This window comes from Erpetoichthys calabaricus, chromosome 1, assembly GCF_900747795.2.
Source record: "Erpetoichthys calabaricus chromosome 1, fErpCal1.3, whole genome shotgun sequence".
Taxonomy (NCBI): Eukaryota; Metazoa; Chordata; class Cladistia; order Polypteriformes; family Polypteridae; genus Erpetoichthys; species Erpetoichthys calabaricus.
Genome location: NC_041394.2, coordinates 151,761,550 through 151,785,100, shown reverse-complemented (window position 1 = coordinate 151,785,100; position 23,551 = coordinate 151,761,550). Strand labels below are relative to the sequence as shown.

Here is a 23,551-nt window from a genome sequence, read left to right as displayed (position 1 = left end):
GCTACGGAAATTGAACTCAGGTGTGATACACCACAGTTAGGTTATTTTTTAACAAGGGGGCAATTACTTTTTCACACAGGGCCATGTAGGTTTGGATTTTTTTTCTCCCTAAATAATAAACACCATCATTTAAAAACTGCATTTTGTGTTTACTTGTGTTATATTTGACTAATGGTTAAATGTGTTTGAAGATCAGAAACATTTTGTGTGACAAACATGTAAAAGAATAAGAAATCAGGAAGGGGGCAAATAGTTTTTCACACCACTGTACATGGGTTACAGAACATAAAGCCAATGAATTAACCCAAAGTCACTTAGGATTTGAAACTGAGGAGGATATAATAGGCTGTGGCCAACATCAGTTACACTGAGAGTGGCTATGCTGCTGTCCTAGATTGGTTTCTTTAGATGAATGGGCTTAATGTGTTGTTCAGAGGGGGAGCTCGGAAAGTAAAATGAGATTGGGGCGGTGACCTAGTACCAAAATCATCCCATCCCACGGTTAGTAACACTATACTGCAATAGGTGCTGATGTATCTGTGAAACATGTATTCTGGTGTAAAAATGTTTCTAACTCAGACTACTTGTGTTATATTTTTAGGTGACTGCACCTGGAAGTCCACCGCTCACAAAGACATTGCAGGTACCCAATGGACCCATCAATTTCTCTGCAATGAAATATGATATTGTTATTGCCAGATCAGGCAGCACTTCTCAGTCAAACTGGACTGAATCTTGCACCACAATAATCGGCAAAACAATCACCAACTGCCCAAATGCTGCCCTTCCTCTTCATCCATACCTTCCAGGCCTGCTATTGCTACTTCTATGTAGTGTTTATCAGTGAATATTGACTATATTTCAACTGTACACACACACAGTTGGTTTTAAAAGTGGCACACAAAGCGTTTCATGACTTCAAAACTATTTTTTGCAGCTTCTCAACACAAGTCTGGTTGTGTTGTGTGTGGGCTAAATCTAGAGACCATTCCAACACTGCCCAGTTTATTGTTGGAGGGGGGAGGGGTGTCTATCAGAGGCTGATGCTCTTTAAGCAACAGAGTGGAATTCCAGCCTTCTTCATACAATAAATCTTACTGTGAGGAAGAAGGGACTGGAAGCCCTATTTTCCAAACCATCAAAGAGTTTGGTCTCGCCAGCAATGCCAGACAACTTAAGCATATGCCAAATAGGATAAGCAACTCCTCCTATGCCAGCAATCACAAAATCAACTCAGGAAAAAAGGAAGGTTCAGTTCTGCAAGGTTGATATAAGAAATGGCCAAACAGCAATCTCAGGTTTAAATAAAAAAAAAAAATTGCAAAAAAGGTTGGAAGATTTTGGATGCTTTAAAGATTTGTCATTTGGGGTTTAAAATATAATTTAGGTAAAGAAGATAGATATCAGTTTTGTAATATATGGGGGGGTACTTTTAATATGGGTATTTTTTAAACTATTGCTTGCATTTATTTTTTATTTTTATAAATGGCAAGACTTCTGTTTTATTACTTTTAAACAAAGGTACCTTCTTTATATAAAATAAAAACTGGATGGAAGCTTACAAAAACATCCTCTCATTTCTTCTGTGCTTGACAGACACACACATTTATAGAGACAGAAATCAAAGGTAAAAAGGAATAAAATTAAAAAAAAAAAAAAAAAAAAAACATTTTGTAAACCAACACTCCCAAACCCCACTTAGATACACCTAAACTATAAACTAGAAATAATTATATTGACCAATTTTGTCTTCCTCTGACAAAGCTTCTGTTTTATGTCTTAACTTTAATGGTGAGCACTGCATCAAAGAGCTTTACACAGAGTGCAGTGTCTATCTACATCACAAGGCAAGTTCAAATGAGATCCATTCACTTCATTAAGCAGTGAGAGATCACGCCGATGTCCAAGCCATACTTTCTGACCTCCCATTTTTCAGAGCAGGGACTACAATGCAAATTACCTTTTCTGTTGCTTTGGGGTCTGAGCTTAGTGCCTCAGCACTCCTTGATTTTTACAGTTTGCCTATGCAGCCAGGGAAGAAAGGCATACATTTTGGTCATCCATCTTCTTAATCTGATCAGCCTAATAAAGAATGTTGACAAATGTCTGTCCCAACTGCCTCATGTATGAATAGGGGATTAGACCACTGCAGCACATAATTGTGCATACCTCCAAAAGGGCACAATGTAGCCATTAGCCAACAAAGAAACCAAAGTATCTGGAGCAAACCAGAAAGGCTATCAAGCATCATGTTCTTGGGAGCTGTGAAGTAGGAGCAGTACACGTGGAGTGCAGCTCTGTGTGTCATAATGGAGACAAAAGAGACGAGGGCAGTGTCTCAAGGAGCTCCCGTTCTTTCCTGTGTATTAAATGTCATCAAGCAAGCAGCTGACCAAGACAGGTCATCTCCAATTACCTGAGGGAAGCTAAGAAAGAGACTACATACTGGATGAAACTTAATTCAGGAGCTGTGATTAAAAAAAAAGACAAATGCTGAAGTTGAAATGGACAGCTGTCCCTCATTGAAAAGTGCAAACTAAGCAAAATAATATTCACTGTTTTAGAAAAGTATACTTTGTAGCTGCAGCGTTTGAGACAACGGTATGTTTACAGTTATAGTTAGCAACTTCTGTTGACACCATTACTATATGTGAAATCAGACTGGTCCCAAGCATCCACAACAGTTTTTTGACATGCTGAGCCAATCATCTTCCATAGTCCAGGCAACATGTACTTCAGTAACTTGGCATCGCACAACGTTGCTAACAAAATTTCTACTTACTTAAGGAAAGCCTGTGCAGAAATGACTCTGGGTAACAATGGTGGAAAATGGAAGTGACTTAACTTTTGCTATTAGCAGTACACAGTATTAGTTGGTTTCTGGTGCTGCTGCTCTTAATAATTTTCTGCTACCATTCTTAAAAATGTATTTTATTGGCTTATTTAAACAGAAAAAATCCATTTCCTCCTCCCGCACCTGAACTCCAAAAGACAAATCCCTGTAACTGAGAACTCATAAAGCCAAAGAAATTGATCTGGTGGAACACCAGAGCCATCTTCTAAAGTACTAATGTTATCTGCGTCTGTGGCAGCATATTAGTAGTCTACAGCAATCATCACATATTACCTTACAAAATGGCTTCAGGGCATTGGTGGAAGTTCTCATATGGCAAATTAACTCTCTGGACTGCAATGCCTGCTGCCTGTCTGCATGTATAAATTCTCATTGGGTAGGCGGAGATAAATCGGTTCAATAAGTGTGCAACTCATAAGCCTGTGTTAATTCCTGTTTCTGTTTAAGATATCACTGATCACTAGAAATGCAGGGAATGTTATTTCTCCAGAATGGTATACAAAAGATGACTTGCCAGACTCTTGAGATAATGCTACCACCTCGTGACCTTGAAGCTGCAGCAACCAGTCATAAGGAAAGCTGGGATGAAAGTGGGATATCTAACCATCTTCCTGTATTGCACAGTGAAGAGAAATGGACAGAACAAGACAAACTGTACACAGCATAGTGTTTGTCATCATGCATCCAATGTCCAGAAACAATGAAAGCAACAAAATGCTAGCAAAAACACTTTTGTCTCCCTGTGGAATCTTTGGTTTCACAAAAAGCCACACTGGTCAAGTAACAGTCTTGGGTTTCTTCCTTGATTTTTTTTATTTTTTTTTATTTAAAGTCATTAATTTCTTGGCACATACTGACGACACAGAATCCAAATGAATAGTGGCAAGCAGTACTATATCACAATTGGTTAGGATCCGGTCAGAACTTTTAAAAGCTGTCAGAAGACGGAAAGCAGAGAAACACTTCAATGTGCACAACAACCTCCCTCCTGAGCAAAGTTTACATAGGGATGGAAATGTGGGAGATGTTAAAAACTAAAAGGAAAGCTGCTCTGAGTTGAATACAAATTGTTACCTCAAAGGAGATATTTTAGCAATGCCTACTGGATATTGTGCTGTTTTTGGAATTTAATTAAGCTTCCAAAAATGCAAAAGTCTGAGAACCGCTGTCAGCCTGGAACTGTTTCAATGTAAGGATGTTGTGGCACCCTGCTTAGACATAGATGTATTACAGCTGTTTAGACAGAGCCTTACTGCACTACTGACTTACTATTATTACTCAAGAATGAAATGGCTTTTTGTGGGTCATAAAATGGTTGGCACAATGCCCCACTTTGTAGGAGGACCACGGTCATATTCATCTTAAATGATCAGAAATGATAAATGGTAATATGCTCTAATTTGTCCACTTTTAGTCAATGTACTTTAATTAGAGCAGCAGTATTAACAACCCTGGCATTTTATCCAGGTTTGGTGCCTACCTTGTGTCCAGTGTTGTAGGGATAGGTGCTGCTCTGTTCAACTCTGAATTGAAAGTAGAAGGTTTATAAGAAAAAGAAAAACAAATCGATGGCTAGGTATGCAAAGCAAACTCATAATATGAAAAGAAACACTGAAGAGAGGAGGGGGGCTGTGCATTTATGTGAACAATAGCTGGTGCACAAATTCCACCATAGTCACCAGACACTGCTCTCCAGACGTGGAGTTTATGACAATTAAATGCAGACCCATATACCTCCCCCGTGAATTCAATGCTATACTGCTAACTGCTGTGTACATAGCACCTGATGCTAATGCTAACTCGGCTCTGGGGCTTTTGCATGACACCATCAGCAGTAAACAGAGCAAGTATCCTGAGGCTGTTCACATCATTTCTGGGGACTTTAATCATGTAGATCTGAAAGCAGTTCTCCCTCAATTCCATCAACACATAAAGTGTGCAACCAGGGGAGTAAAAACACTGGACAAGTTGTACACAAACATCAGACAGGCCTATAGGGCTAAACCCCTAGCACACCTTGGCCAGTCTGATCATACATCTCTGCTTCTAATCCCTGCATATACTCCCCTCAGGAAACAAGCTCCCATTATGACCAGGACTGTTACCATATGGCCCGAGGAGGCCTCCCAACAGTTGCAGGACTGCTTCCAGAGAACCGATTGGGAGGTTTTCTATCACCAAGACTTGGAGTACCACACTACTGCAGTCCTGGATTACATCAGGTTCTGCACGGACAACGTCACCAGGGATAGACGCATAAGGATTTATCCTAACAGGAAGCCCTGGATGACGAGGGATGTCCAGAGTCTGCTGAAAGCTAGGAATACTGCTTTCAGGTCTGGGGATGGGGCTCTTTACAGTGTAGCCAGAGCGAACCTGAAGAGAGGCATCCGAGAGGCCAAGGCAGCATACAGAAGGAGGATAGAAGATCATCTGAGGAGTAACAACACCAGGCAGGTGTGGCAGGGTGTCCAGCACATCACCGGCTACAAATCCAGCAACTCCTTGGCTGCTGAGGGAGACGCTTCTCTGGCAGAGGAGCTGAACATCTTCTTTGCCCGCTTTGAGGCAACACCAACAGCAGCTCCATCACAACAGCCTGTTCACAACAGCAATTTACTCACAGTGGAAGTGTGTGAGGTGAGGCGGGTGATGAGGAAAGTGAACCCGAGGAAGGCTGCAGGACCCGACGGTGTGGCTGGACGGGTGCTGAAAGACTGTGCAGATCAACTGGCCGGAATCTTCACCAGGATTTTCAACCAGTCCCTGTCCCAGGCCACTGTCCCATCCTGCCTCAAGTCCTCAATCATTGTTCCGCTGCCAAAAAAATCCAACATGAACAGTCTGAATGATTTCCGCCCAGTGGCACTCACATCTGTCATCATGAAGTGCTTTGAGAAACTGGTGCGGAGTCATATCATCGCCTGCCTGCCAGCAGACCTGGACCCATTTCAGTTTGCTTACAAAGCAAAGAGATCCACGGAGGATGCTGTGGCCACAGCCCTTCATGCTGCCCTGACCCACCTGGAGCAGCAGGGGAGTTACGCCAGACTGCTCTTTGTAGACTTCAGCTCGGCATTTAACACCATCCTCCCACAACGACTGGTGTCCAAACTGGCAGATCTGGGACTTCCATCACTCACCTGCAGTTGGATACTGGACTTCCTGTCGGGTCGCTCCCAGAGGGTCAGGCTGGGTCTCCACACATCCACTGCTCTCAGCCTCAACACCGGGACGCCGCAGGGTTGTGTGCTCAGCCCCCTCCTCTACACCCTCTACACATATGACTGTGTCCCCACTCACCATAGCAACAAGATTATAAAGTTTGCGGATGACACGACGGTGGTCGGACTCATCTCGGGCAAGGAGGGTGAGCTAGCATACAGGGACGAGGTGGAGCAACTGTCAGAGTGGTGCACAGTCAATAACCTGCTCCTCAACAACAAAAAAACAAAGGAGCTTGTTATTGACTTTAGGAAAAACAAAACTGACATCCAGCCACTCACCATTGGCGGGGCATATGTGGAGAGGGTCCCGGTGTTCAGGTTTCTGGGTATGGAGCTGGAGGATGACCTGACCTGGAGTGCCAACACCAAGGAGCTGCTAAAGAAGGCACAGCAGAGACTGTATTTTCTGAGAATTCTCAGAAAGAACCACCTCCCAAAAAATCTGCTCCTTGCTTTTTATCATTGTTCCATTGAGAGTGTGCTCACGTACGGACTGTGTGTGTGGTACGGCAGTTGCACTTCCTCAGAAAAGAAAGCGCTACACAGGGTCGTCAGGATAGCAGAGAGAACAATTGGTTGTACCCTTCCCACTCTGGAACAAATCTACACCTCCCGAAGCCGCAAAAAAGCAATAGACATTTCGCAGGACTCATCACATCCCGGTCATTGCCTCTTCCAGCTTTTGCCATCGGGCAAGAGATACAGAGCTATGAAAACTAGGACAAACCGCCTTAAAAACAGCTTTTATCCGAAAGCAATCATGGCCCTGAACTCAAAATAAAACTGCTCTATATTATTCTTCCAATGTGCAATATATACCTTAGGTCAACAAGTGCAATTTGTATATTTATTACTATTCGGTTTGTTATTATATTCTGTCTTTTTGTCATTTTAACCCTTATTCCTCACACTGAGTTGATTGCACCTTCAATTTCGTTGTTCCTTTGTAAAAGTGACAATGACAATAAAGATCTATCTATCTATCTATCTATCTAATTATACTATATCCTGAGCACTAACACAGAGCATAAGGGTTATTCAGCAAGGTCTTTGTCCATATGCTGTAAGTGACATACCAGCAGTCTTTTCTCAGTTTATTGGGGGTATGGGGAGGTTGACAACTGTTACAGATTTTGTTTTTGCATGGAGTGTACTACTCCCTGTAGGAATAGTATGGCCAAAAATCCATCTCTTCATATTTTTATATATATATATATATATATATATATATATATATATATATATATATATATATATATATATATGGGTAAAATTCCATTACAACAAAATTTTCATTTCTACGAAATATTTTTATGGTCCTGACAGTTTCCCCATATGACACGAGTCTATAGAAATCTTGTTACTATGAAGTACATTCAGCAGATACTTTCATTACAATGAAGTGACCTTGAAATGCTTGAATGAATCATTCACAGAGCAGTTAGTTCTGTGGTCGCAGCACAGTTGTGCACAACGATCCCCAAATAGAAACATTGTAAAAAGAAATTATTTTTTCGGACTTTCCTTGTATTGTTTTTTTGCCATTTTTGTTTTCGGTGGTTTTCAGTGATACCTTTTGCTTATCGCTCGTCAACATTTGAAAAACATCCATTGGAATTTAACTCATTGTCACCCTCCTATAGAAATGGCAGACACAAAAAAACGAGAATAGTTCATATTAGGAAAAAAAAGCATAAATGTTTGCAGCTCTCGATTGCGGTAAAAAGAAAAGAGACATTGCGAGTGAATTCGGAATTTCACCATCGACACTGTTGACTTTCTTGAAAGACCAAGCAAAAAAAGAAGAAAAATCTCGGGTCGCAAATGTATGCGACCTGCTACATTTGAAGACACAGAAAATGCAGTTTTTATGTGGTTCAGTGAGGCTCGTTCAAGAAACATTCATATTAATGTGGCACTCATTCAAGAAAATGTGAGGTTTCTAAACTCTCTTGGGACCTCCGTCAATGGGACAAAGCGCCAAAGAGCTTCCTGAAGTGCGATCACCACATCTGTGGAAGACTGCCTCGGCAACATAAGGCTCACAGCTCCGCTGTGGCTCGGCACTGAACCAAACAGAAAAGATCTCGATTGGTAATGGAAGGAACATTGTAAACATTCCTGTTTCAATCTGAATAAAGCTGGTTTTGGGACAGGGACTTATAGTGTGCCCACAGTCTTTTAGGATTCACTTCTGTGGTGCTTCACTGCACCGCTGTGAGCATGCTGTTGCCCTGCTCCGGCAACAGACAATCTTCCACAGACGTGGCCATCACTCTTCGGGACGCACTTCAGTGTGATGTTCCCATTCGGTGTTGGGGGGTGGTCCAAAAGAGTTCAGAAACCTCACAATATGAAGAAGAAGACAAGGATGATTCGGCTTCTGATTGATAACTGTGCTGCCCACAACATGTTTCCGCATTTAGATAATGTTTGCATTGAATCCCTCCCACCCAAATGCACAGCAATGCTTCAGCCATTGAATTTGGGCATCATTCATACCCTGAAAGTGTATTATCGCAAGGAAATGCAGAGAAAAATTCTCATCAGCATAACTTGTAGACAAAAGATTAAAATTAACGCGAAAGAAGTTATTGAAATGATTGCAAACGCCTGGACACAAGTTAAAGAAAGCACTATAGCTACAAACACTAATGTGTTCAGAACGAAAGGATGCCACATCATTTGATGGAAATGAAAATTATCAACCTACAGTGGGCTGAATTCAAAGACATCCCGAAAATCAAACTGAAAACATTATGTGGCAGGCTGGTACTCAGTAGTTTGTATGGCCCCCACATGCTTGTCACGTCAGGGCATGCTCCTAATAAGACGACAGATGGTGTCCTAGGAGATCTCCTCCCAGATCTGGACCAGGGCATCACTGAGCTCCTGGACATTCTGAGGTGCAACCTGGCAGCGTCGGATGGACCAATGCAATGTTCCAGAGGTGTTCTATTGGATTTAGGTCAGGGCCCTGTGGGGGCCAGTCAATTGTATCAATTCCGTCATCCTCCAGGAACTGCCTGCATACTCTTGCCACACGAGGCCAAGAATTGTTGTGCACCAAGAGGAACTCAGGACCCACTGCACCAGCACAGGTTCCAACAATGGGTCCAACGATTTCATCCCAATACCTAATGGTAGTCAAGGTGCCATTGTCTAGCCTGTAGAGGTCTGTGAATCCCTCCATGGATATGCCTCCCCAGACCATCACTGACCCACCACCAAACCAGTCATGCTGAACGATGTTACAGGCAGCATAACGTTCTCCACGGCTTCTCCAGACCCTTTCACGTCTGTCACATGTGCTCAGGGTGAACCTGCTCTCATCTGTGAAAAGCACAGGGCGCCAGTGGTGGACCTGCCAACTCTGGTATTCTATGGCAAATGCCAATCACACTCCACAGGGCCCACTAGAGGACGTCGGGCCCTCAGGAAGTCTGTTTCTTTTTGTCAGAGGTCAGAGACATTCACACCAGTGGCCTGCCTGCTGGAGGTAATTTTGTAGGGATCTGGCAGTGCTCATCCTGTTCCTCCTTGCCCAAAGGAGGAGATAGCGGTCGTGCCGATGGGTTTTAGGACCTTCTACGGCCCTGTCCAGCTCTCCTAGAGTAACTGTCTGTTTCCTGGAATCTCCTCCATGCCCTTGAGACTGTGCTGGGACACGCAGCAAACCTTCCAGCAATGTCACGTATTGATGTGCCATCCTGGAGAAGTTGGACTACCTGTGAAACCTCTGTAAGGTCCAGGTCTATATAACTTTTATACATTTTTATATAATAAAAAAATTATATTATATAAATATATAAAATTGATGTGTTATTGATAATATGTCCAAGTTATAAGGAAGCCAGGTGCAACAAGAATTGGATACAAACCAATACTACTTGATAGTGCCAGATGTGTAATTTTAGGCAGCCCATAAACCTGTACTTACACTCCTTCTGGGCAGCTGACTTTAGGGGATCATCTGGTTTACTATGTTCAGGATGTAAAATGGAAGAAACTGCATGCTTTTGTAAGCTTTCCTTTAATTGTCCTTCTGCAACTACTAACACAGAGAGAGAGAGAGGCAGACAGACATTTCCTGGACCATTCACCAATCAAACAGCTCGGGCACACAATTGTTTGTCCAGTTTCCTTGTTCACAACAATTATAGTTAAACAAGTTTACACATTTATACATTTAGATATCAATAACAAAATATCAACCTATATGCTACATATCATATACACCCATCTTCTATATTCCATGATTTAAACTGAATAGTTTATCAATGTCCCTTAAGAATCAGAAACATGAACATCTTTGTCTATCCTGCATTCTTCTTTATTAACTTACATCCATGGTTACTTGGCAGAGAGTTTAAAATTATCACTCTAGTTTGCATATACATCATTATTCATGTATGTGTTATAATAACCATATGGTACATTCCATGAGAAAAATTAAATGGCTTGCAGAAAGCAGAGCATAATTACTATTTTTATTATTATTATTATGTTTCTTATATACTGCATATAAAGTTTATAAAATAAATTTACAGTATATACACTCACTCAGTGCTGTACAAAAACCTTTGGCCATTTCAAGAAAATTCTTTTTTTTTCCCCAACAAGTTATCTGGGCAGTATCTGTTTAACTCTTCAGTGTATGTATATAAACATATACAGTACATAAATATATACACACTCACTCAAGACAATGAGTAGATAAACACATATACATGCATACACAGTGTCCCACATGTCTAGAATCATAGGGGAATAATAACTAAGTCATACATTTTTATCTTTGCTGCCCCAAGATGATGTTGAGTACGAAACAACAAATCCAGACAATTGTCTTATATTAATTTTTGCTGTAAACTCTCTCTAAGAGAACACATCCAAAGTGAGGGAGTGTTAGCTTTTGTGCATAAGTATGCTGTATATTTACATCTGTTTCTGTCTCTAACTCTCACATATATACAGCAGATATCCACTCACACAAATACACAACATTTTGAAATCCTTAAGGCTCCACAGCCAATTCAGGGCTCCTGCACTAGAAGACGACATTTCCCACAGACCATCCAACTACCACAGGCCTCCACCTGACACTGTAACCCATTTCTCACTTGACTGATGCTCTATGTGTAATGTAGCATCTTTAAAGCTTTTCCTAGATTTATGTCCAATGGCAGTGCTGGTATTATTAGCCTAACTGGATAATATGGACAGAGTTGAAGAACTTTACATACTAGGGACTTATTTCAACATTTTGACCTCAGGCTTGCTCAAGAGTTTAAGTGCACTGGTTCCCACTAAAGTTGAAGCATTTCCAGAAGAGAACTAGCAGCTCTTCACCCTTCCAACTTTTTGCTAATCTACTTCAGGGTTTGTCTTCTAAAGTTTCACATGACCCATTTGGTGAATGAAGCAGTCAGAGGAAGTGAGCCATTCTCTACTGGGAAATGCAGCCTGCAAGGATGGGCAGGTGGGCAACACACCAGGGACCTCTGGGAAGATTAAGTCAAGAATTTGCTTGCAGTGATTAGATGGAAAATATAAACATGTGCTCGGAGGGCAGTGTGGGAGGCTACATAACAGTAAAGTTTTCCCTAATTAACTAGTTAGGATCAGGGCAAGTTAACTTTAGAAAAAAGATTTAAAAAAGGACCAAAAAAGGCAAGCAGTACAAATGGCAGAGTTAAGACTTAGAAGGCGATAGAAAAAGGCAAAGAGGCAATAGAAATCACATACAGGGTAAATACAATTGAATTGGTATAAGGATTGAATGAGAGCTTAAAAAAAAAAAAAAAAAAAGTCAAATAGGAAGCTGCTACTTTTCTTATTATCCTAAAAAAATCATGCAAACGTGAATGTGACTAAACAAAGTCACAAAATTAATGGATGCTACAGAAACCACTGATAGCAGTAAGCAGAAGAAAGCAATTAACCCCTGCTTGGGTGCCTGTCTACACACGCCCACTGTCTTGTGCAGAGTCCATATGAAGTCAGACAACTTGGAGATATGAGAATAATGCAAACTCCACATCGACAATGTTCAACCCAGTGTCCTTGAGCTGTACGGCAGCACTGATCAACAAATATACATGACCCCTCTAGGGATAGACTCCAGTTTCCTGTGGTCCTGTAATAGAAAAAGCAGGTTTGGAAAATACATACATGAACTATGACATTAGCTCAGGGCTGCCAAGTTCTATCCATGGGGTGTACAATGGCTGCAGGAGGTGGACTACTGTTTAGAACAGAGCTCGATGCTTTGTTTAAATGCTTACTTTCCTGTTCATTCTTTCAGTTGCTGATGTCAGACTTGGTAAAGCAGTGACTCACATGGGCCCATAAGGGTATATGCATGTTAAACTTCATCTGAATATAAATGAGCCATTTCTAAATAACAGACATTTTTCACTGAAAAAGCTTAGGTTTAAGACCAAAAAAGAGTAGTTTTACAGCATGACTCCTTATTTGCACCAGTGTCTATTAACTACAAGTTCTACTTAGACAAAGAGCTAGTACCATGCACATCTACAGAGACAAAACAGAGTTTTGTTAGTTTGGCATTTTTTACCTTTACTTTAACTTTACTCCTTACATAGCAAATTTCATATACAGTAGTATGGCAAAGCAAAGCTAATTGAACAAACATTTCAACAAGAAACCTTACTTAGCAAAAAAGGCCCAAGTTTGTCCTAAGCCCAACTCACTCTTTTGATACATTGAAGGCTCAGATATATGAGACCCAGAGATATCAGATGAAAATGAGCTGTGCATTCCAATCTGTCCTGAGCAGAACCATAGTTGCTATAAACTGTAATAATTATAATATTTAGAAAAAATATTACACTGTTTTTTACTGGCATGCAAAACATTACTGTCTGAGTACAGCAGACTATAGCAAGAAATGTCATTTACTGTAAGATGTGCAGACACTTTCACAAAATATGTACTCTCAAGCAAATCATATTTGTTACCCATGTACATGTCTTGAGACAAATGAAGACATGAGGAACAGTTCCTGAAGTTTTCCATCTGCCTTACATCCAGATAACTGTGGGTAGTTAGTTATCAGTTATTATTATGAGGTAATGGACTAGTCAAGAAAGAAGAAAATTTATAAGTCACAACACATCTAATTAAACAAATGAAAACCAATAAGGCAGATTTCAAAATGAAAAAGAAGCCTCCAAAACCAAAAAGCACAAACACTATGACCGATGACATTTAGCTAAGGCTGCAGAGTAGTCTCACACAAGTGTTGTGTTTGTAGTATTCGTATTGTCATGAGCTCTTACTAAGGACTTAAAAGTGACTTTATTACAATACTCATTACTTACAAGTAAAAGTAACTAAATATGTCATTTTTCCATGCTTTTGATTTTATTAGACTAGTAATCCTATGGAGAAATTCAAATGCAGACAGCAGCAGAAACATAACAAGAATACAGACTCGGAGGACAAATACAGCCAATCAATATGTAAAAATAAATAAATATGTAAGTGTTTATTGTTCAGATATTTCAAAATAAACTTGAGTGCCTCGGGAGGAAACACTGAATTGCCTGATAGCAGTGGGCAGAAAAGACTCCCAGGGCACTTCTTAGAGATTGCCTCCTGGAGGGGATGGAGGGAATTTTTCATGTTGGCATCCCATTTTGCCACTCTTGTCTTTTCTACAACAACTTCCAATGTGTCCAGAGTTTGTCCTGTGATGGAGCAGCCTTTCCTGATAAGTTTATTCAGGCTTCATTTGGGCTTCTTTTGAGCTCAAGTTGCTTCCCCAAAAGACCACAGCATAGAACACCATGCTGGCTACTAAGGACTGATAGAACAATTGCAGCAATTTGCAGCACACATCAAAACACAGGAGTCTCCTTAGCAAGTAGACTCTGATCTGGCCATTTTTTGTACAGAGCCACTGTGTTGTCAGAGCAGTCCAGTTTGTTGTTTATATAGACCCTCAGGTACTTGTAGCTCTGCATCATTTCCATGTCCTCCCCAGGATGGTGACTGGTTTTGGAGACTTCTTGAGACGGTTTATGTCTACCACCAGCTCTTTTGTCTTGGTCATATTGAGTTGCAGGTTGTTTTCCTTACACCACAAGATGAAGTCCTCCTCAACTTTCCCGAGCTCTGGCTCATTCTCCATTATTAATACAGCCTATGAAGGACAAGTCATTTGAAAATTTCTGTAGATGGTAAGCACTAGTCTTGTACTGGAAGCTGCTGTGTACAGGTTGAACAGGAAGGGAGACAGGACATTTCCCTAATTTCCCTAATGTGCGCCAGTATTTCACACCGCCATCTCTGACACACAATCTCTCACACTTACAAACTGATGTCTGTTGGTCAGGTAGTCCATGATCCAGGAGATTGTGGGGGCATCAGGATGATGGACGATGATGCACTACAATGAGATTTTGTTTAATGATAGGATAGTTCTATAAAGACTGATTTTCTTTATTTCAGAACTATAGGCTGCCCCAAAAGCTGTAACCAATTCTACCACAAAAGTCTCTGGTTTGGCTTCTGCAAAGAAATGGGCATGTTAAGATCAATGAATCTAAGAAAAACATATATCATTTGTCTAAAATGTAGGAACAACTCTTGAAATCTCTAAATCCTTGCATATGTTGTTATGGAGTGAAATCCTCCCATACCATAATGAAATTCAGACTCTTGATTTAAGGCAAAAGATATGCTCTGTTTTTAATTATTTGATTCCTAAAGAATGTATTTAGAAACAACTCATACTATTTCCCTATGTGAGCACATCATTTAAGTCCTGTCAAGACAGACAAGTTGCAAATAATCAATCAGTCAAGGTTCTTAACCATCAAACCATTGCTATTCTTATCAATGACAGACATCAGTATTTCATTGCTTTGTCTAAATTACGAATAAAGACACAAAATATTTATCAACTTATATACAAAATTTCACACCACAACAACTGCTATCTTTTTTATTTTTAATCTGCATCTTACTCCACTCTGTATGTAATGATGGTTGAGAAAAATTATTAATCTCATGTTTTCATTGAGAACAGAGACAACAAAATCACATTCTCTACATGTCAGGTATTCTGGTACATACTATACAGTCATAGGGAAAAGTTTGGGAACCCCTCTCGGCCTGCATAATAATTTACTCTACTTTCAACCAAAAAGATAACAGTGGTATGTCTTTCATTTCCTAGGAACACACTGGAGTGTTTTCCGAACAAAGATTTTTAGTGAAGCAGTATTTAGTTGTATGAAATTAAATCAAATGTGAAAAACTGGCTGTGCAAAAATGTGGGTACCCTTGTGATTTTGCTGATTTGAATGCATGTAACTGCTCAGTACTGATTACTTCCAACACCAAATTGGTTGGATTGGCTCGTTAAGCCTTGAACTTCATTGACAGGTGTGTCCAATCATGAGAAAAGGTATTTAAGGTGGTCAATTGCAAGTTGTGCTTCCCTTTGACTCTCCTCTGAAGAGTGACAGCATGGGATCCTCAAAGAAACTCTCAAAAGATCTGAAAACAAAGATTGTTCAGTATCATGGTTTAAGGGAAGGCTACAAAAAGCTATCTCAGAGTTTTAAACTGTCAGTGTCAACTGTAAGGAATGTAATCTGGAAATGGAAATGCATAGGCACAATTGCTGTTAAACCCAGGTCTGGCAGGCCAAGAAAAATACAGGAGCGGCATATGCGCAGGATTGTGAGAATGGTTACAGACAACCCACAGATCACCTCTAAAGACCTGCAAGAACATCTTGCTGCAGACTGTGTAGCTGTACATCGTTCTACACTTCAGAGCAATTTGCACAAAGAACATCTGTATGGCAGGGTGATGAGAAAGAAGCCCTTTCTGCACTCACGCCACAAACAGAGTAGCTTGTTGTACATTTAGACAAGCCAGATTCATTTAGGAACAAAGTGCTTTGGACTGATGAGACAAAAATTGAGTTATTTGGTCATAACAAAAAGCACTTTGCATGGTGGAAGAACACCACATTCCAAAAAAAAAAAAAACAAAAAAAAAAAACACCTGCTACCTACTGTCAAATTTGGTGGATGTTCCATCATGCTGTGGGGCTGTGTGGCTATTTCAAGGACTGGGGCCCTTGTTAAAGTCAAGGGTCAGATAAATTCAACCCATTATCAACAAATTCTTCAGGATAATGTTCAAGCATCAGTCACAAAGTTGAAGTTATGCAGGGTTTGGATATTCCAACAAGTCAATGACCCACAACACAGTTCGAAATCTACAAAGGCATTCATGCAGAAGGGAAGTACAATGTTCTGGAATGGCCATCACAGTCCCCTGACTTGAATATCATCGAAAATCTGTGGGATGATTTGAAGCAGGCTGTCCATGCTCGGCAGCCATCAAATTTAATTGAACTGGCGAGATTTTTTTATGGAAGAATGGTATAATATCAGTATAGTATCAGTATAATAATACCAGCAAAATATAAAGCAAAATGTGGATATACAGTATGTAATATTAGAAAACTTACTGAAAATCGGCAAAGTCAAGGGTGGATGCTGTGCTGGGTGGCTTTTTTGATTCAGTAATTAGCATGATACATAGATTAGGTTCTTCAAAGTCCAGATGAGAAGGTCTCTCTCTTTTTCAGAAGTGTCTTGGTCTTTGACGTCACTTGCTCTCATCGTCACTTCCTGGTGCTTCCAACAGACTGTTATATATGTCAAAAATCACACATGGGCTTTGGAACACATGATATTACATGCATATGACTGGCTAGGTACCCTAGAGATGGATGGCTCTGTCCCAAAGCTTTGATCCTGTATGCATCGGTACCATCTTGTAGTACCTCTGTTCTTGTCACCATTAAGTTATAAAACTTTTCTGACCATTTTAAACTGAACGCACCATAAAATTTTTGGATAACAAAACTGAGGCATTAAAATTATACATTTCTTTGTAAATTAGTTCATTTTGGTTCATTTGAGCAAAACTTAAAACTTAGTATACAGTAGTCTGCAGTTTCAAAATTTACTATTTTATTCTCCAGAACAGAATGTCAGCTAATTCTGTTGGTGACTCATCCCCAAACTAATGGAACTTGTCAGTGTTGCTACAATATTTTGTGAGGTTTTACATAGCATATGGAGCGATATTTGGGTACCGGACAAGGAAAACTGCAGAGTGGTGGTGCTTCTTGGTCCATTGGGAAAATAGGAATGTCATTGTACTGTGTACACAAAATAATAAATCTAAAATGAACTGATGACACTATAATTTTTTATCAAAGCAATATTTTTATTTTATTTTTATATATTTTTATAATTCCAGTGCCATTATACACCATCACATCAAACACTGCAACTTCACAATACCAATTAATATGCAGCGTTATTTTGAGGAAAAGAGGCAAAATATGTGCTATAACCAAACTACCATGAAACAGAATGAAGCACAATTTTTTCTATAGCACATGCTGAGTTGCTTTTATCCAGGGGAAGGTAGAAAGAGAATGATCAAGAACACAGTGTTTGATAATTTGTAACTTTTACTGTTTCTTCTTGATAGACATTAATACAAATTCATTTTAAGATGGTGCCAATCTAAATTTAGATTCTGGTGCCAATATGGCATGTGATTTATAGCAAATTTAAATGAATCACCTTGAATCAACTTAATAACATTACCCAACACCACAATGTGTGTCAAGCCTCAATCTCAGTGACACCAAAGTCCCATCTTATTGTAGACGCCTTCCAAGATCCATTGCATTTCCTACCTATGAAAAGGCAAAACTAAAATCAAGCATCTTGCACTTTGTCCACAGCTTCTGACAGCAATTTTTCTTTACTGTCATTTGCTTGTTCACTTTTGAGGACGTGAACTCTGATAGAAGTGGTTGACTTCTGCACTCGTGCAAAACTTTATCAGAAATATTGTAGATAACACACAACCAAAGAGGCTGAATAGAAAGATGGAACAATCTGTGCATTTACATGCACACAGAGAACCGGGATAAGGTGAGTAACACAGTTTAAAGCAGAAACATGTTTCTTAAAAACCTTCATTTACATGGCAAGTCCCCTTACAAAAGTTCACCTTTGGCAAAATAGTCTATTAACTTTCACAAAACAAGAGTCAAACATGATCATTGTCTGCAGTGAACCCTAAAAAAAAAAAAAGCATGGAGCTTGTGTTTCCCAAGCAGTGTGGGAAACTTTATTTTTAAAAGTGACTTTATTACATTACTCATTACTTACAAGTAAAAGTAATTAAATATGTAATTTTTCCATGCTTTTGTATGGAACGTTACACAATTAAATGGCCAGCATTTATTACTAAATTCTAAGCCCATTTGTGAATGTTCATGAAACTGCACAAACACAGCCAAATTTGAATTTTTTCTTGTGTTACATAAATATATTTAGTCCTTCGTGTGCTGTGAAGTGAATACCTCCCATCCCCTCTTTTTACATCCTCAACCTGAGTCCCAATAGATATGAGGTACTAACACTGGCCATTACACCATCCTTTCACACAGTGCATTTACATGTACGCACAAAACCAGGATGAGGTATATTAAGGGTTATTAAAGTAAATGTAAATGCAATGCACTTTAATAACCCAGTTATTCACAGAAACATGGTTTTTGTTTGAGAAACAGGGTTATTGGTCTCTGAGAAACCCATGCTAACAGATGTAGATTTCTCCACAAGTATTTTTGTTATGTAAACCCTTAACTGGGATTTTGTAGTCGGCACATTCCCATTGCACTCTGTCAGCCTGTGCATGTGTTAGCTTCACACAAGCTTTTAGCAGCCACAGGTACAAGATACATATCCTGAGGCAAATTCTCTGGTTTTCAATTGAGCCCTGCAAAGGGGCGAAATAGCAGCTCTTTTTTTTCATGGTTTGTGGCCAGCGCTGATGGGATAACAACAACACAGGTATTTTTACTTTTATATAATAAGTATTGCATTAGGTTACTCTTTACTTTGAAAAGTAACTGGACTACGTAACCACGTTACTTTAAATGCACTACTACTCCTGAAATTGTGCTTCTGTCTGCTAACCTGGTTTTCTCAGAGACCAATAACCCAGTTTCTCTAACCAGAATAAAGGTTTATATTCATTTTAGAAACCCAGTTTCTGTGACTAACAAAGTTATTAAAGAGCATGTAAATGCACTGAGGGTTGATCAGTCAATGTAATGTATAATGTCTTCCATAGTAAGTATTGACCTTATGGTGCTCCTGGGTAAATTGAGAACACATTAGGGTCACATGTAGCTGGCATATTATCAATCCAAGTAGAAACCGAGTACAACTGGGTACATTGATTCAGGTAGGTTAGGCATAGTCTGAGGATGGGTGTTCAGAGCACAAAGGAAACAAAAACTTGACACAAAAAAAACAAATAACCAGGAACTACACAAAAAAAAAACAAAAAAAAACAAATAACCAGGAACAACATGTGACTTGAAATACTGAATGAAACTTCACAAGCCTGGTAATAATGATGTGAATCTGATAATGCATCTTCATTATTTATTATTTAAAATACAGCAGCTATTTTCATACTGCTTACCATTTTAGTGTGCTTTCCAAAACAGCCACCTAGACAACATACAGTAAGTAGAATGCAGTAGCAATATGGAATGTTAGCAGGAATTAAAATTGACAAGGCTTCTTAAGCCAGAATTAAATACTGAGACACTAGATACAAACATTCTGGCATTGAATCAAAGTAAAAATCAATGGACACAGAAAAAGAAGAGAGAAAACAAAAGCATAAAAACAACAACAAAAATGTAACACACACATATCTCCACTGTGGATATAGAAAGAAAACCAAACTCATTACTAAATAAATAATTTCAACAATAAATATTAATAATAAGGATATAGGCAGCATCTTAAAACGTAATGTTGCATACAAGATTTTTTACCTAGATATTTCAATAGTGAATGGAGCTCGGCCATTGATATGAAAAGGTACATTCTTCATTAACAGATAGCCAGAATATGAACTAACATATGAAAAATGTCATATTAAGTGCCATCATACTGTGAGAAAATCTTTGTTTATTTGTGTGTTTTTGGATTTGGTTACATAAAATATTCAACCAGCATTATTAAAAATAACACCAGATAGGACAACATTGTTATGAAAAAATATTTTGTGATACTGTAGATTAATTTGCTTGCTTGCCATATTATATTAGTTCATTAGAAGAATCCTGATCTATTCCATATAAGGCATTATTTTCCCATAAAGTTATTTTATTTCAATTGGTAGGGAAAATCATTATTGTCTCTATACAGTACAGTTGTAAGTTTTTTAGGATTTTGCAAAAATTTACAAATGCTGTTCTACAATAAAAAAATATTGGACCACTGTTAACCTTTTTCATATCTCAATATAGACGAGGAGCTAATTCATATTGGTTGTCTAATGACAAAGATCTCCAAGTTGGGTAAGGGACTGGTGCCAAGATTGATATGAAACATAACTCTCTGGGATTTGGTACTGATTGTGTCCTTGATCTGTCTTATTCACTGTAACTTGCAAAATAAAGTAACAAAAAAAAACCCTAAAAAGTGTTCACCTATAAGGAGTTTTTTGCTAATTTTTATAATTTCAGGAAAATGTGTGTTTAGCATTCCTGATTGTATCAGACACCACGGGCCATTAAACAGCGTGAGATCACAACATGAACTGCAAAATGGATGGAGAAAACATTTGGCAGCCAAGGATTTTCCCTGCCGTCAAAGTGTCTGCTTTGCAACAAAAAGGCATGACTTGCTGACTGTGTACAATTATAAGCAACTTTGTAATAACTGAGACCAAATTAGCTTTTCATGCATTCTGACACCGGGCATACTATTTGTGCCAATCTTAATATAAATCTAGTGCTTTCAAGTAAATAAATAACATTTTCAGAACTCCTTAATCCAATTCATGGTCACTTGAGGAAAGAGCCTAACTTAGCAGCACTAAATAGGAACAGTTCCTGGGCAGGGCCCAAGTGTACTGCAAGACACACTCACATTTGGGTGAATTTTGAATCGATACTTTATTGAACCTCCACTTCTTTGGTAATGTGGACAGTAAAAATATGATAAACAAAAATTGCTCCAAAACCTAATTCTGTCGAATAAATAGATTCAAAATAAACACATGCAGTAAAAGGTATGTCATAGTGATTAGTGATGCTACTGCTTCACAGCCCTAGAATTCTTCTTGGCCTTTGTTGATGTGAATATTGTGCATTTTTCCTAACCTAACTCTCTGTATGTTTTCTATAGATACTGATTAACCATGCCCTGTGATGGATCGGCACTAGTTTCAGCTGACAAAAAGTATCTAGATGTAAAAAAATACCTAGATGTAAAAAAATAATTATAATGTACCTTTTCTTTGGATTTTATTCATTTCTAAAAATGGTAGATGTCTGTGAGCAATTGTTTCCTGATACTGTAGAGTGGCAGGGTGTGATCTGATGAGTAAAACCAAGAAATATGACGAAATGAAATCAGCCGTACATGTGCAATACATTCCAGAGGGAGAAACTATTCACATTCATTTCCCTAGGAATGTCATTAAGGTGAATTCTCCATAGAACTGTAAGATGCAGAAAGTAAATGTTTTTACCCATTTGCTTTAGTACTCAAAAAGTGAGAAAGTTTTTTATTTCCTGCAATTCCAATAAAAACAGCATGATTTTAGTTTATTGCAGACTGACTTGTTGCATCACTGGATTAAAAAACAAAAACAGTAAAATAACAAATGATATTAATGCATCCATAAAGAAAATGTAAACACTGTGATTGGGGAACTGCTCCACTTGTGACTATTAGATGTGAAAACAACCAGATGAGGCTGGGTGACACATGCTGCTGATAAAATACATGGGTCTTATTACCTGGCTTTGTGCTGGAACAGGACAAATGCTCCCTCAGGGCTTGCAACCACAGCTATATTTCATTCTAACTGAGCTCTCAAAAGGGAAATTAAATTTAGTCTTAGTGTAAGGTGTGCACAAAATCCCACAGAAGTAGACTTCACTCTGATGTTTGGCGACTACATGACCAATAATATGTTTCTAAAGCACCCTGCATCCCAATTATCAAACGGTGTATAGTGTACTGTTCCTATTAGGCACTGTTAGCTGAGGATTCAAGATTTTGTTATCTGTCACATACATACTTAAACAAGTACAGAATGCAGTGAAATGTCAATCTGGTTATAAACTCAGATTATGCAAAAAGACAGTAAAAAGATAAGAAATACAGAGAAACAGAAATCAAGAATTAATAGAAACAACTTAGGTTTTAAGTATGGCTAAACAGAAACAACTTAATTTTAAAAAATAAACTAACAATATACAAGGTGTGACACACAGCGGCAGGACAACAATGTTATATCATTTATTACATTATGACATATTATTATACATACAACAATCCGTGGGCAAGGCAAGGGCATTAATTGAATAACATGTCTATCGTGTATACACAATATATCAATAAAAAAATAGACAAATATAAAGCAGGACTATGATCAAGTGAGCCCAGTGTGTAGAGAATTCTCAAAAGGTGCTGTGGGGAATGTCCAGATTAAGAAGTCTTATGGCCTGAGAATAGAAACTCCTCTTGAGCCTCTCTGTTTTGGCCGTAAGACTGAGGAACCTTTTGCTTGATTTCAGCAGGCAGAACAGTCCTTGGGGATTTTGGTTTCTCGGGCCTTACACTCCTTGGTTTAAATGACTTGCAGGGAGGGGAGAACAGACCTTACGGCACAATGCTCTACTGCTCGCACAATCCTTTGCAGAGTTTTGCAATCTTAGGTAAAGTAGTTGCCAAACCAGGATTTGATGTTCAATATAAAGATGCTTTCTACAGCAACTGTATAGAAAGTTTAATCCTAAATTTCTGCAGTTGCCTCAGATGGTATAGTCACTTTCAGATCTTTTTGACCTAAACTTGGACATACAGAGTCTCACATTTTGACTTTCATAAACAAGTTATTAGCCCTAAGACGTGATAGGATTTCTATGTATATACTGTACATATACATATACATACAGTGCATCCGGAAAGTATTCACAGCGCATCATTTTTTCCACATTTTATTATGTTACAGCCTTATTCCAAAATGGATTAAATTCATTTTTTTTCCTCAGAATTCTACACACAACACCCCATAATGACAACATGAAAAACGTTTGAGATTTTTGCAAATTTATTAAAAACTAGCAAAATACCCGCGCTTCGCAGCGGAGAAGTAGTGTGTTAAAAAGGTTATGTAAACATATATATACATAAACATATATACTTATATATACATATACACATACCTACATATATACATATATATATATATATATATACACATCCACATATATATACACATACATACATAGACACACACACATTATATATATATATATATATATATATATATATATATATATATATAT

General features: G+C 38.7%; 1 protein-coding gene across 2 annotated transcripts in view; it reads left to right on the top strand.

Annotated features, from left to right (window-relative positions):
- cpm (carboxypeptidase M) overlaps positions 1-1,013 on the top strand; it is a 379,572-nt gene extending 378,559 nt beyond the window's left edge. For both annotated transcript variants that reach the window (XM_051933493.1, XM_028807363.2), the window contains one exon: positions 602-1,013. In XM_051933493.1, coding sequence (XP_051789453.1) covers positions 602-847 — 246 coding nt within the window. In that variant the 3' untranslated portion in view covers positions 848-1,013. The remainder of the gene's footprint in view (positions 1-601) is intronic.
- Positions 1,014-23,551: the final 22,538 nt, after the last annotated feature.